Genomic DNA, 14,315 nt, shown 5'->3' with positions numbered 1-14,315 from the left:
TAATGCCAAATTAGATTGAGAAAAATCAATTTGAAGTAGTTCCAGAGAGAAAACAAGAGTGAAGTGTGCAAAAATGAAATGGCTGCCACCATAGCAATGAATGCACATCCACAACCCATGTTGAATTGAGAGACAGACATTCAGTAGTTTTCTAAAAAGCACAACAATCATAGCGTGCAGAAGGAGGCCATTTGGCCCATCAGTCTGCACCAACCACAATCCCAGCCAATCCCTATCCCCAGAAACCCATGCATTTACCCTAGTTAGTCCCCCTGGCACTAAGGGGCAATTTAGCATGGCCAATCCACCTAACCCGCACATCTTTGGACTGTGGGAGGAAACCCACGCAGACACAGGGAGAATGTGCAAACTCCACACTGACAGTGACCCAAGCCAGAAATCGAACCTGGGTCCCTGGCTCTGTGAGGCAGCAGTGCTAACCACTATGCCACTGTGCGCAGTAGGAGGGAAAGGGTTAAATTTGTTTAATAGCTGGGAGAAAAAGCTGGAGTGAAAGGGTTAAATTTGTTTAATAGCTGGGAGATGAGTGAAGATGACAAACAAACCCAGACAAAAAAAAAATCATCGGATCCAACGATATAAATTTCAAAGCCTGAGGCTCGTGAGACAATTTAACAAAATTGAAAAAAATATAGCCAGCAAATATACAGACTATTTGCATGATGATTGCAGAATAAGAGCATCAAGTAAACATGAACTATCAGATGAACACTGCTGATTCATGCAACATATGACCTTCATTGACCTGTGCAAAATGCCTCAACATGGTGAACCAAAAATGAAGCGCTCAGAAGTAAGATTGAAACTATATGATGGCATGATACTCATACCAAGAGGACAAATTAATCTGAGAGTCCAATGCAATGGCAAGAATGAAGATCTGGAGTTCCAAGTCATAGAGAGCAGGCAAAGCTAGTTATTTCATCCGAAGAAAGTCTGAAGTTTGGACTGGTAACCCTAAACGTACCAAAAGAAATTTACAATGTATCGCTGCGTACCAAACCACTGACTGCTGAAAAGATCCTAGAGGAGTACAAAGATGTGTTCACGGGGTTTGGATGTCTACCTGGAAAATATCAACTCAAAGTAGATGAGAGTGAAAAACCAATACACTATCTGTCAAGAAGAATTCCATTGTCCTGAAGTCAAGTCTAAAAATCAAGATAAAAGAGTTGGAAAATAAGAGAGTAATCAAGAAAGGGATAACTCCAATGGACTGGATTAGCAGCATTGTAGCTGTGAAGCAACTTGAACAACTGAGATTATGCTTAGACTCAAAGGATCTAAATAAAGCTTTGAAAAGATCTCACTATCCTATTCCAACCATTGAGGGAATTTTACCACAACTTGCCAAGGCAAAGATCTTTACCACCCTATATGCAAAGGTTACTGGCAAGTGAAGCTGGATGAAAACAGCAGCTTTCTGACTATATTCTGGACACCATTTGGGAGATACAGATGGTTGCACATGGCGTTTGGTATTTCCACAGTTCCAGATGAGTATTAATGCAAACAACATGAGATAGGCAGTGATCTTTATGGAGTGGAAGCCATAGTGGATGATCTGCTAGCCTATGGATGTGGAGACATAACGGAATAAGTCATAGTGCACAATGATCATAATCTAGTCCAACTGCTTGAGAGAGTGCACCAGATGAACCTGAAGCTAAACAAGAAAAAAATGCCTGAAGTCAAGTACATAGATCATGTATTGACAGCAAAAGGCATTTGCATGGATCCTGACAAGGTGAACTATCTTGCGATATGTTTGCCTAATTTGTTGTCAGATTGTGAACCATTATGCAAGCTCACTGCTAAGGCTGTGCAGTGGTAATGGGGCATAGAACAAGAAACAGCATTCACCAAAATCAAACAACTAGTGACAACAAAGCCAGTGCTGAAGTACTATGATGCCAATGATAAAGTCACCTTACAGTGTGATGTCAGTGGAACAGATCTTGGAGGAATACTAATGCAGCAAGGACAACCACTCGCATTTCGATCCAGGGCATTAATGCAAACTGAATGACATTACACTCGGATCAAGAAAGAGCATCTGGTTATTGTTTTTGCTTGTGAACATTTTCTTCAATACCTGTTTAGGAGAGACAATATAGCAGTGGAGTCTGACCACAAGCCATTTCAAAGCATTTTTCTCCAACTGCTGCTATCTATGCCAAAGTGACTGCAAAGAATGTTTACTTTGTTTACAGAGATATTATTTGGATGTGACACATAAGCAAGGGAAACAGATGCACATGCTATCAAGAGCAGCACACCGCATGAAGAAAGTTGAAGATGTTACAATAGAATGTGAAATCTTCCAGATTCAACGTGAAGCAGCAGCTCGATATGTTCTGGAAGGCATCAACCCAGCAGACAATGAATTTGACAGACAAGCGCGTTGCTCAATTAAAGCAAACCACCCAACAAGATGCAACTCTCCAAGTGCTGCAAGAAATAGTGATGAAAGAAAGGCCCAAGAGCATCAAGGACACAGCTGTGGTCAGAAGAGCATACTGAGCATACCGAGATGAACTGACAGCCTAAGATGGCATCATGTACAAAGGAAATAGAGTCATTAACCCTAAAGGGATGAAAGGAGAGATGCTGAAGGGCATGCAAGCTATCAAGGAATTGAATCAAGTCCGAGGAAGACAAGAGAAATGCTCTACTGGCCAAATATTAGGAACAAAATTAAAGACCACAAAAAGCACAGTGTGTTGCTTATAATGAGTACTAAGCTAAACAAGCTGGAGGTCAGGATTCTCTGATCTTATTTGCCCTGCCACCACTGCCAGCAAGAACAGAATTTGGTACTCAGCCAAAACTCTATTTGCTGCAGGGAGACTGGCTGTGGGTGAGGTCAGAGAATTCCAGCAAGAGAGTCACATGGCATCCCTGACAGGCCATATATGAAGCTTGGAGTAGACCTCTTCACTCCAGCAGGAACTGATTATCTTGACAACGCAGACTATTATTCTAACTACTGGAAGTTAGACCAGCTGACGTCAATATGAACAGTGAGATAGTAGAATGCCTGAAAGCACACCTTAGTCATTATGGTATTCCAGACATTGTGATAAATGACAATGGCCTTCAGTTCATAAGTGAAGAATTCAGCTGCTTCACAACGGATTAAGAAGTTCAACACTATATATCATCCTCACACTACCCCAGTCAAATGAAAAGGCTGAGGCGGCAGTGAAAATCACCAAAGGAATCATCAAGAAATCGAGCAATTCTTGTACAGAATATAGAAGTCACTCCTCCAGTGGAGAAACATACTGACTGAAGGAATAGAAAAATAATCCAGTCCAAAGACTAATGTCACATTGCACCCAAACTATTATTCCAATAGCAATAAGCTACTAAAATCAGAAGTAGTAGTAACTGGGAACAAAAAAAATCAAGGTGAAATGGGAGAAAGCCAAAGTTCATTTTGACAAGACTACCAAACTACTGCCAGAGTTGAGCATTTGAGAGCCAGTCAGGATACGAGCTTTCAATGTTCTCAACAGGAGTAAGCCCATGTGAAAACTTGGGACTAGTGTAGTTATCACCTGGATTGTACGCAGTAGAAGTGAACAACCAAATATACTGGCACAACCACAGGCATATACAAATAACCAGGGATGCTGTTCATTTACTGCAGGTGGCCGATCAGGAAGATGGGATCTCACTAGCTGCACAAAGTAAAGAACCACACTCACTCCCAGAGGTCCTACAGTCCCCAGCAAAAGAAATGGAGAAACAACAGTCACCACAGCAATAAGTGCCAGGAGAATGACACTACCTGGAGAGGGAACGTTAACCAAACAAACAGCCAATGACATCACGCACATGTATCATTAAGAGACCTGCATGATTTAATGATATGTATGCAATGCTTGTGCAGAGAATGACTAGAATAACAGCTTGCTAATGCATGAGAACAATTGTGATATAGTGGGTAACTTGGGTAACTCAGAATTACACATGATAATGCATGCAAATTTGCCTTTTGTTTGTTAGGAAAATGAGGGTGTTTGTGTCTTTTGTTCATTATGAAAAGAGGATGTTTGGATTTCGAAACACCACCTTTACTACATGTCTCATCTGGCTTGCTGTAGTCATGTGAACTCTGCCTTGAGGCACAGGGCAACGTGAGCCATCTTACATTCAGTTCAAGAATGACATTACACTAGAAGGACTGTAATTTTTGAACTCCTAACAGTTTCCATGAGGAAGTTAATGTTTGAGATAAATTGAAGTGGAATAGAAATACCAGATAAATGAGTAATACTGAAGGCAATTAAAAAGTCTGATTTACCTTGATCCACGCTGATTCTAACTTCATACAGCCATGAGTTAGGTTTGTCATTTCTGGGAGATGATGTCATCTTGTCATTCTGTGGTTATTTGTATACATTCTTCAGTCCAGCGTGGAGACTTTTTAGCAACGCACAATAATACTGGAATATTTAGAAGCGGCAGAATGTTTGTGCATTCCAGACCTACCTTGTCTTATGACTCTCCACTGAAAATTATGCTGTTTTGTGCAATTTAGACGCCACAGTTTTAAAATAAATACAATAAGTTAATCTAACAAGAGTGAAGAAGATTGAAAGGTGAGAAATTGAACTTGCATTTTACAGCGCCCTATCGGATCGTTCAGAAATAGTAACAACTTATATTTATATAATGCCTTTCACATAATAAAATGTTCCAAGCTGCTTCACAGAAGCAAAATAAAGCAAAACATGACACCAAGCGACGTAAGGGGATGTGAGCTCGGATAACCAAAAGATAAGTCAAAGATGTAGGTTCCAAGGACTGTCTTAAAAGGAGAAAGCGAGGTAGAGAGGTGAAGGTGTGCAGGGAGGGTATTCCAGAGCATTTCAGAAATCATTTAAAGCACATCACAAATAATAATTTTGAAATGTGGCAACTGTTTTTATGTGATCAAATATGGCAGCCTGCTTGATGCCTGAGAGAGCACACTAGGAGAACTCCCAGCTCTTTGAATAATTTTATGGGAAATTTAATTTTCAATTTAACTATTGTTGTGTTTCACATTGAAAGGATAGCAACTTCTACAACTGAGCAGGAATCCTTTGAAACATCAGCTTAGATTATGTATTCAGTCTTACAGAGAGATTGAAATTTCAAACTTGAGAACTACAATTATTTAGGAGCTTGTTTGTAGGTTGCCTGCTTTTCCTGTTGAATTTAATTATGCAACATTTGAAAATCCCACATGGATAGAAAGCAACTGCTGGGATACAGATAATGTGGGAGTGGAATGAATTAGTTCGTACCTTCACTGCCTCAACTTTCCTTCCTAACATCTCTTTCATCTTCTCTCCAAACTGCATTACCAATTCCACGCCATCCACCTCTTCAATCCTTATAAAGGGCTCTACATCTTTGTATTTCTAGATGGGAAGAAAAAAAAATATCAGCAATAATGACAACAAAGTGCAGTGAACCAAAAGACAACAATCATTTACATATCCTAAGCCACTATTCACCAGGTGCAACAATTATGGAAATCTTAAATATTATTACCAATTAAAATGTTACATTTTCAGTTTACTGGTAGATCTCTTGTTGTAAAGTGCACAGCTCCACTATTTTGAAATTCAGAGGTGAATGTGTTTTCTAGGGAATAATGTGATCCACAGTGACTGAAAATGTCAAATTCCATTGTTATTAACTGGCAAATTAAGATATTCACTGCTGCATTGGAGACTGACTTACATAACTCCATTCACTATTCTTTGAAAACTGGAAATGAGCCTTTAATTTGATTATCATGACATTTTAAAGAAAGAGAATACACAGCAAGTGGATGCAATGTCAGGCAGTTGCAAGTAGATATCTAATAGTTAGCTGTAATGGAGAGAAGAGTGGGATTTAATTCAATACCGCCTCTTACTGCTATAGGTATTTGTTCCAGGAAGAACAAGGTTCGCTCTGAGAGAATCTACCACCCCACTGCCTGCAGCGTGGAGAAGGGCAATGGCAGCATTTAAGGGTAACAATATCACCTCCAAGTTATACAACATTTCGGCTTGATCATTTATCACCATTTTCTCCAGCATCATTTGGCCAAAATCCTGGAATTCCTGAACTAACAACAGTATGAAAACACCATCACCAATACGTCTGCAGCTGAGTAACAAAGTCCAGTGGCAGAAGTTAGGCAAGGGAAGTGAATATGGCCATAACCATAACATGGAAACAAAGATGAAATATTGTTTTCTATACTTGAGGGCAATCCCTCGAGGTAGAGATGGAAAGATCCTGAGTTTTAGTTATAACGAGGCATTATTCTGGCCTTTGTAGATCCGGGGCATGTCCCTGGGTTAGATTGAATTGAGAGGTGGCCCTGGAATGAAGTATTATAATGAGGCAGTTAATCTGAAATCATTACAGAGGGGGAATTGGGGTTTGACAGGATGATCAAATGCAAACTTCTGGTTTGTTACAACCAGGACTGATTTGTAATGTTTGCAATTCTGTTAAATTCCTGGTGAATTTCCTCAGGTGTCAGAGTGTCCTAATAGCAGCAGGGATGAGGAGAAACACATGCCGGAGAGAATTTACAATTTTCGAAAGGATTTCTACAATGCTGAACAGCATTCAGTAATTGGTTCCTCAAATACCTCTGGCCCAACTGCATATTAGAAGCTGAGAGGATGTGCAACAGATGAGAATTAAGGATGGAGGTAAGGGCTTCCTGGATGTCCTATAGCGTTTACCTGCAGGATATGCGTTAAATGTTATCTCCAGATTTTCTGTCTGATAGTCAGTTTGATTCACAACTTGTTGGGTAAGAAAAGCCTGCAACTAGTGCAGCTAGTGCAACTAGTAACTGGAAGTAAGGGTAGGAGCAAAGATGAGAACATTTTGAGGGAGAGGTCATAGTTGGGGGTAGCGATGTGGTGCTGGCAGGGGGGTACGAGATGATGCTCATGAGGGTACAGCATGATTGAGAGTGAAATGGTGGTTATGGACTCACGAGATCATGGTGGGGAAGAGATTGGTAATTGAGGGAATGGAGAGAGTCAGTGTTCATTGATCAACTAGATCATGGGGTTTCACTGGTTCGACTGGTGGTTCAAGAGGAAGTATCAGTTCCTTCTCCTTCTCCTGGTACATAAACCATGTTGTAAAGGTACTTACCTGATGGATCAAATCCTTTTCATCTCCAATGCCTGCTGAGTTTCCTGAAGCCAGGAAATCTCATCCACCATTAATTCAAAATAAAATGTAAGTTAAAGAAGAGACAAGCAACCTCCTCAAAAGCTTTCAATGACTGATGAACCTCCTTAAAGTTTATTTATTAGTCACAAGTATGCTTACATTAACACTGCGATGAAGTTACTGTGAGTGGATTGATAGCTCACTATCCATTCCAGCTCTGATAAAACTAACAATTAATAAGTTTGAGACAAGTTGGGTTCAGATTGAAAATTTTATTTTGCCACTTGACCCAAACTCACCCATTTTGAGGATTTAAAATGATCCCTTCAGTGCTCCTGTTTGTTGTCTGTCACTCCCTTGCTGTCTCAGCTGTAATTAATTAGAATGTTTACAGTTTGTGACAATCATCATAAACACAGGTGATAATTAGGGCTTTTTTTGCCTGTTTTTAATTTGAGGAAACTTCCTCGGTGTGACGCTCAGCAGTGGATTGCCATTCTGTACTGAATGAGCTGTGCTTAAATTGTAAACTCCACCTTCCTGATTCAGGCTGAATGAGAGGGAAGAAGTGAAGTGCGTCCCTGGCTTCAGCAGCAAAATAGAATGGAGCAAAGGAGGACACACCCACTTTTGTGGTGAGAGGGGCGTTGGGGCAGGGGTGGGGGGAGATCCGGACATTGGCAGGGTGGTCTGGACATGGAGAGAGTTGTAGATGTTGCATCAGAGATGGTTGCGGAGGTGGGGGGAGGGGGGGGGTGGTGTTGATTGGACATGGGGGTGTCCTGACACGAGGGGTGTCCTGACACGAGGGCTGATGGGGGCGGGTGTCAGGTCAGAAATATGGGGTGTTGGGTTGGATATGGTCGGGGGGGTGTCAGGTTGGATATGGGGTGGGGGGAGGTCAGGTCAGGCATTGGAGGGCATCATAGTCGAGAGTAGTTGTTCAAGTCGAGGGGGTGTCAGGTCGGGGAGTCAGCTTGGAGAGTGGGCTGTGTCAAGCGTGGGGTCGGAGGGGAGATGGGTGCAGGTGGGGAATACAGTGGAGGGTTGCAGTATACCTGGGTGTTTAAAAGTTTCTCTGAAGTTGTAAGTATACATTTTCCCTTTGACCTCTTCCAGTGTGTTTCCAATGCATGTATAATTAATACAACGGGAAATGGACAAAATGGCACGAAAACATGCCATTGTGGCTGGTGAGCGAAAGGTAATTTCCCATGTTCACTCCCGCACTTGATGCAATGGGAGTAAATCATGCCAGTGATCTCACCAAGACCCTGTGCATATGCAGTAAAACCTCCCCACTTTTATATTCCATTCCTCTTGCAATAAATGCCAACGCTCCAACTGCCTTCCTAATCATTTGCGGTACCTGCAAACAAATTTTGTGTGATTCATGTACCAGAACACTCAGATCCCTCTGTTCCACAAATCCCTCTCCATTTAAATGGAATACTGCTTTTCTATTCTTTCTGTTAAAATGGACAAGTTCACATTTATCCATGTTATGATCCATTTGCCAAAGTTTTTCACACTCACTTAACCTGCCAAGATCCCTTTGCAGACTCTATACCTCCTCTTGATAATTTACCATCTACTTGGCTTGGTATTATTGGCAAATTTAGCTACCATACATTTGGTCCCTTCATTTAAGACATTGATTTATATTGTAGGTAGTTGAGGATCCAGCAGTGACCCCTGTAGCTCCACTGGTTATAGCCTACCAACCTGAAAATGACCCAATTATCCTTACTCTCTGTTTCCTGTTAGCTAACTAATCCTTTATCAATGCTAGTACATTAACCTTGCACCATGTGCTCTTATCTCATGTAGCAAACTTTGAGGTAGTACTTTATCAAATGCCTTTTGAAATCCAGATACATCACATCTACCAGTTCTCTTTTACCCACCTTGAATGCTACTTGTCAAAAAACTCTAATAGTTAAACAAAATTTCCCTTTCACAAAGCCATGTTGGCTCTGTGAAGAAGGGAAAGGGTTGATGTTTTTTGTACTCAATGTATTTTGTACCTAAAGGGAAAGGGTTAATGTATTTTGTACCTAAAAGGTTGAACATTGTACTTAGAATGTGTCACAAGCATAACCCTTCATTATGGCTAATCCCCTTGTTTATACTGCTTCTGACATTAATACAAGTTAACTTTTATTCTTATAACAATAGATAGTCAAATGTAAATGTGAATGTGTTTGAGAGAATACCTTTTCTACCAGCTTGTGTGTGGTTTGCGGAAGGAAAGCAATTCCATGATATTTGACAGAAGGACTCCCGCTGGGGCTGCTGACCGCACACAGTCACTTCAAAGGGAAGCCGCGGAAGAGCAGGAAACCAGAGACTACATCGTGACTACAGCTGCCAGAGACGTGCTTCGTGACCTGAGAATCAGATACACTCTGATTTATGGTCAGATGCATCGTGCTTCGTGATCAAGGACTGTCAATTGGACTTTAATTCATGACCAGACCAGTGTTTGTGTCGTGACTGGTGCTGGGAGCCATGCTGTATAAATGTCCCCACTTTCTTGTGTTCAGTGAGAGGTTTTGGTGAATCGCTGTTAAGATTGCCAGACCTCTCCCGCAAGCTTGTGAGAATAAAGCCTACTCTATTTTGACTCATACCAGTCTCAAGAGGTATTTTTTACCTACTACACTCTGCCTGATCACATTGTGATTTGATCAATACCCTGCGTTAAGATACCAGGAGTGCCAGTAACAGCAGTGGCCTTGAATGGAGCTATAAGCAGTCCTCAGATTTTAAGTCCTGGGGCTGAATTTTATGCTCCCCCACCTGCGCATGTGAATGCAGAGTCTCATAAAATCCTGCACATGGCCTGAGTGGAGGAGTTGGTGGCCTACCGCCCACCCTTGGGCCGATTGAGGCTCTTTGAGATAGCTATAACTGGTGTCAGGCAAAGAGTGGGATCTCCATTGTAGGTCCTTGGTGCCAATCGGAGGCACCCTCACCCACCAAGGACCACACGTCTCCCTTTACCTTATCTCCCTGGCCTCTCAAACTCAGTTCTCTACCCCTCTCACCCTCCTGACCGCAGCAAATCTCCCAAATTTAGCTTTGCATTTGGCTCTGAAAACACTCTCCTGTCATTCCAGCAGTGGCCATCATACCACCTGGCACTACTGGCATTGCAAAGCTGCCAGCCATCTGATTGGCCAGTATCTCTCTGAGGCAGAACCTCCTTTCTCTGTGAGACGAAAATTCAACTTCCAGCCTATCAACGACGAATAGGAGGAACCACGGCACCCCATAAAATGCAGCCCCTGGAATCCAGGACCAGGTAAACACAGGGCAGTCTCAGCAGGGAGGGGTAAAGCCTGGAGTGTGTGGAGAGAGGTGTGTGGAAATCTCAATGGAGAAGTGAGAGGGAAGGTAGAACCCATGTGGTCAGACCTTGGTGAGGGGGTGCCCAATCTGGAAAGGGAGTCCTTGGGGGCGGTGTCCCCTCTTCCCATCCAAGGCCTAAGCAGGTTGACTTGTGAGGCTTCCTCCTTCAACAACCTTCTACCAGCCTCAAAATTGAGGTCAGGTGAGGAGTGGCCCTGAAATGGCCAATAATTGGTTATTTAAGGGCCCTCAATAGAGGTGAGGGCAGGCGTCACCCAATGGCACCTGCCCCATGTAAGATTGCGGACAAGTTGGGGGCAGGTAGGAGGGCAGTGGGAATGCCACCTGGGGAATTTTACAGACTCTATAAACCCATTGGCAATGACTGTAAAGTTCTGCCCTTGGTATCATTTATAGATTTTTGCATTCTACTCCTGTAGAATGCTACAACTTTTGTCACTTTTGTATCTGTATGAATTATATTACCGGGGGAAAGAATACTCTGGGAACAAACCAGTTGTATTTTAGCATATGGCTTCCGCCACCATTTTCTAGAGCCACTAAAAACACTGTTGTACTTCTATTTCCACAAAATCCTGCATTGCTGTTGAATCTTCCTTTTTCATGATGTTCATTATCTAATAACCATAATTGGCAAAAGTAATTTAAATGACTGCAAGTTGGCTCAAGCAGCCAAATACAATGGGGTTGAGCCAACTATGTCCTTAGGAAACCAGGCTACTGATCAGTTAAGAACATGAACAGTTTTACTTTATTGGATTTATTTGACTGCACGGTCTTCCTTTTATAATAGTCCCAGGATCCTCATATTGCACTAAATTAGGACTTGGAGCTATAATGAATTTACATTGTTATACAAAGCATTAAAACTTCAGCTCATTAACTCTTGAAAAGTTCCAGCAAAACCAGCTTCTAGATCTTTCTGTTTTGTTCATGTTTCTATTCTCAGTGCTTGTGGGATATCTTGATAACCATAGATGACTAATATGGTCTTATAGGCTTAGAGGTATTGCATAATCCCTGTTGTTGAAAGTGGGGCAGCACTAATTTCATTTTACATGCAGGACTGCTGGTAACATTGGCAATAATGTGCATCGGAAATTCAGGTGTGCCTTTATAGTCATACGGGCAACAACGTAATTACAGCATTACTTGTTTAAATGGTAAACACACAATAAACAGGCAAAAATGTTTTACGAAAAAGTATGTTAAGAATAGAGGATGTTGTAGCCATTTGGGTGAACTGAATTCTCCAATTTTTGAATAATGACCATCTCATATTTTAGAGCATCATGCTAATTCATAATGAATAATAAATATTAAATTGAATACTACACTAAATATTGGTTGGTCGTTACAATATTGAATTTGGTGCTACAGCTTATATACTAACAATAAAACAGTATAAGAGACAATGAGGAACTTACATTGTATATCATATTGAATGTCATACAAATTCCAAAATATAATGCATTTGAAGTTTTTTTCTGATTATTTTACTAAATATTACTAAAAGCAATACTACAAAATGTATAAAAACTACTGCAGAGATATTAATATTAAACTGAATATTACATTGAACCAGGGGATTTCCTTTCTGTTGTTCACAGATTTTCCAAGAGGCAAAGAGGAGAACATGGAGTAAGGCTCTGGGGAAACAATTTCAACATTTTTTTCTATAAGGACCAAAGGACACTGGTTTTATATATAAGCTAAGGCCTGAAATGTTCCAGGTTTGTCACAAACATTGAGATGGAGGAACAAGACATAAGTTTTCCTCTGATAAGACATAGTCTGCTTGAGCCAACTTACGGTCATTTAAATTATTTTTGCCAATTATAGTTATTAGATAATGAACATCATGAAAGAGGAAGATTCAGCAGCAATGCAGGATCTTGTGGAGACAGAAGTACAACAGTGTTTTTAGTGGCTCTGGAAAATAGTGGAGGAAGCTACATGCTAAAATACAACTGGTTTGTACCCAAAATATTCTTGCCCCCAGTGGTATAATCCATACATGAATGAGGATCAGTTGCACAGATAAAGAAGATGGCATTTTGTTTCAGAACAAAATGGTACATTTTATAAATCAATCTCGTAAATGCTTAACATACAATGTATTCCAGACATAATCATATTCATGATCCAAGATTAATTGAAACAGCCTTGATTTTTCATCTACTTACAAAAAGAATAGCACCACCATGTATTAAAAAAGAATTGTACTATAGAGAAAGTGCGATCAAATTATAATATTTAATTTGTACATTTTGGACAAAATAGAAATATTAGATGGAAAGGAAAGGAATTGCAATTAAAAAGCACCTTTCATGTCCCAAACTGCTTTCCACTCAATTAAATACTCTTCAATGCACTGTTGTACCAAAGAAAGTCAATTTCTTTACAAAAAGGGCCCTTAAATAATAACGAGATATTTCGTCAGATAACCAAATAACTTTTAGTTACATTGGTTAAGGAATAAATATTTGCCTGGAAACCCCAGGAGAAGTCTTTTGAATAGTATCATGGGAATTTTTACATCTTCCTGAGAGGGGATTTTAACATCTCATCTGAAATAAATTGTCAGAGCACTCTAAACACCATCCTGGGTGACTGTAACCAAAGTTCTTTTGTCTGCCTCAATCTCTTCTGTGCCTTAACTCCAAACATTCCATCCTCCTCCAATATCTTTTTCTCAATGTAATGCTGATGTGCTTCAAGTTCTGCTCAAATCTGTCACAGACCTTCCATCATTGCCAACAGCTTCTTCCGTGTCCACATAGCCAACTGCAATGCATCCTCAAACAACTTTCTTAGTCTCCCTCTCCTCATTATTTATATGCTATCTCTTGGACTGACGTTACATACAGCAAAAGCTGATCAATGCCATAAAGAGTTGGCATGACACTGGATAAGATGAAAACTCAAAACAGGAAGCATGCAAAGATCAGGAAAAAATGAGTAATCTGGTCCCTTTCCTTCTAGAAAGGAGATGATTAAAACAAGTCCTGATTGAAGTTTTTAAAAAAATTATGAAGACATTCAATAGTCTGGATGCGGAGAAATTGTTTCTACTTGTGAGTGGATCCCAAGGGGGAATAAATATAAGATAAACACAAACAGATAAAATAAAAATTCAGGAGACATTCTTGAACTACAAAGCAATGAGAGTGTGGAACTCACGACTACAAACAGCTGATGCAGATAAATCTTTGCATTTAAGGGGAGGCTTGATGTGTAAGAGCTAATAATAATGGGAGGAGGCACGTGTGAAGTATAAACAACTGGGTAGATTTGTTGGACTGATGAATCTGCTCCTCTGCAGTAGATTCTATAAAGTTTTATGAAAATCCCTGAAACATAAATTGGCACAGTGGTTAGCACTGCTGCCTCACAGCTCCAGGGACCTGGGTTCGATTCCTGGCTTGGGTCACTGTCTGTGTGGAGTTTGCATGTTCTCCCCGTGACTGTGTGGGTTTTCTCTGGGTGCTCCGGTTTCCTCCCATAGTCGAAAGATGTGCGGATTAAGTTGATTGGACATGTTAAATTGTCCCTTAGTGTCCTAGGATGTGTAAATTAGAGGGATTAGTGGGGTAAATGTGGGGATAGGGCCTGCGGTGGGATTGTTGTCAGTGCAAACCCGATGGGCCAAATGGCCTCCTTCTGCACTGTAGGGATCCTATGATTCTATTCTAAGAAACATAGTTATACTGAACCATAGAATAAGA

The 14,315-nt window shown here is 40.8% G+C and overlaps 1 protein-coding gene across 1 annotated transcript in view; it reads right to left on the bottom strand.

Annotated features, from left to right (window-relative positions):
* LOC144499221 (voltage-dependent calcium channel subunit alpha-2/delta-4-like) overlaps nt 1–13,419 on the bottom strand; it is a 422,353-nt gene extending 408,934 nt beyond the window's left edge. Inside the window, exons 1-4 of the mRNA XM_078221339.1 lie at nt 13,332–13,419; nt 11,053–11,204; nt 8,480–8,581; nt 5,322–5,438 (exon numbers count right to left, since the gene is read on the bottom strand). Of these exons, the coding sequence (XP_078077465.1) occupies nt 5,322–5,438; nt 8,480–8,581; nt 11,053–11,204; nt 13,332–13,419 (459 nt within the window). The remainder of the gene's footprint in view (nt 1–5,321; nt 5,439–8,479; nt 8,582–11,052; nt 11,205–13,331) is intronic.
* Nucleotides 13,420–14,315: the final 896 nt, after the last annotated feature.

This window comes from Mustelus asterias, chromosome 9 (genome assembly GCF_964213995.1).
Source record: "Mustelus asterias chromosome 9, sMusAst1.hap1.1, whole genome shotgun sequence".
Classification (NCBI taxonomy): Eukaryota; Metazoa; Chordata; class Chondrichthyes; order Carcharhiniformes; family Triakidae; genus Mustelus; species Mustelus asterias.
The sequence above is the reverse complement of the archived record's forward strand: the minus strand, read 5'-3'. Positions and strand labels throughout refer to the sequence as shown.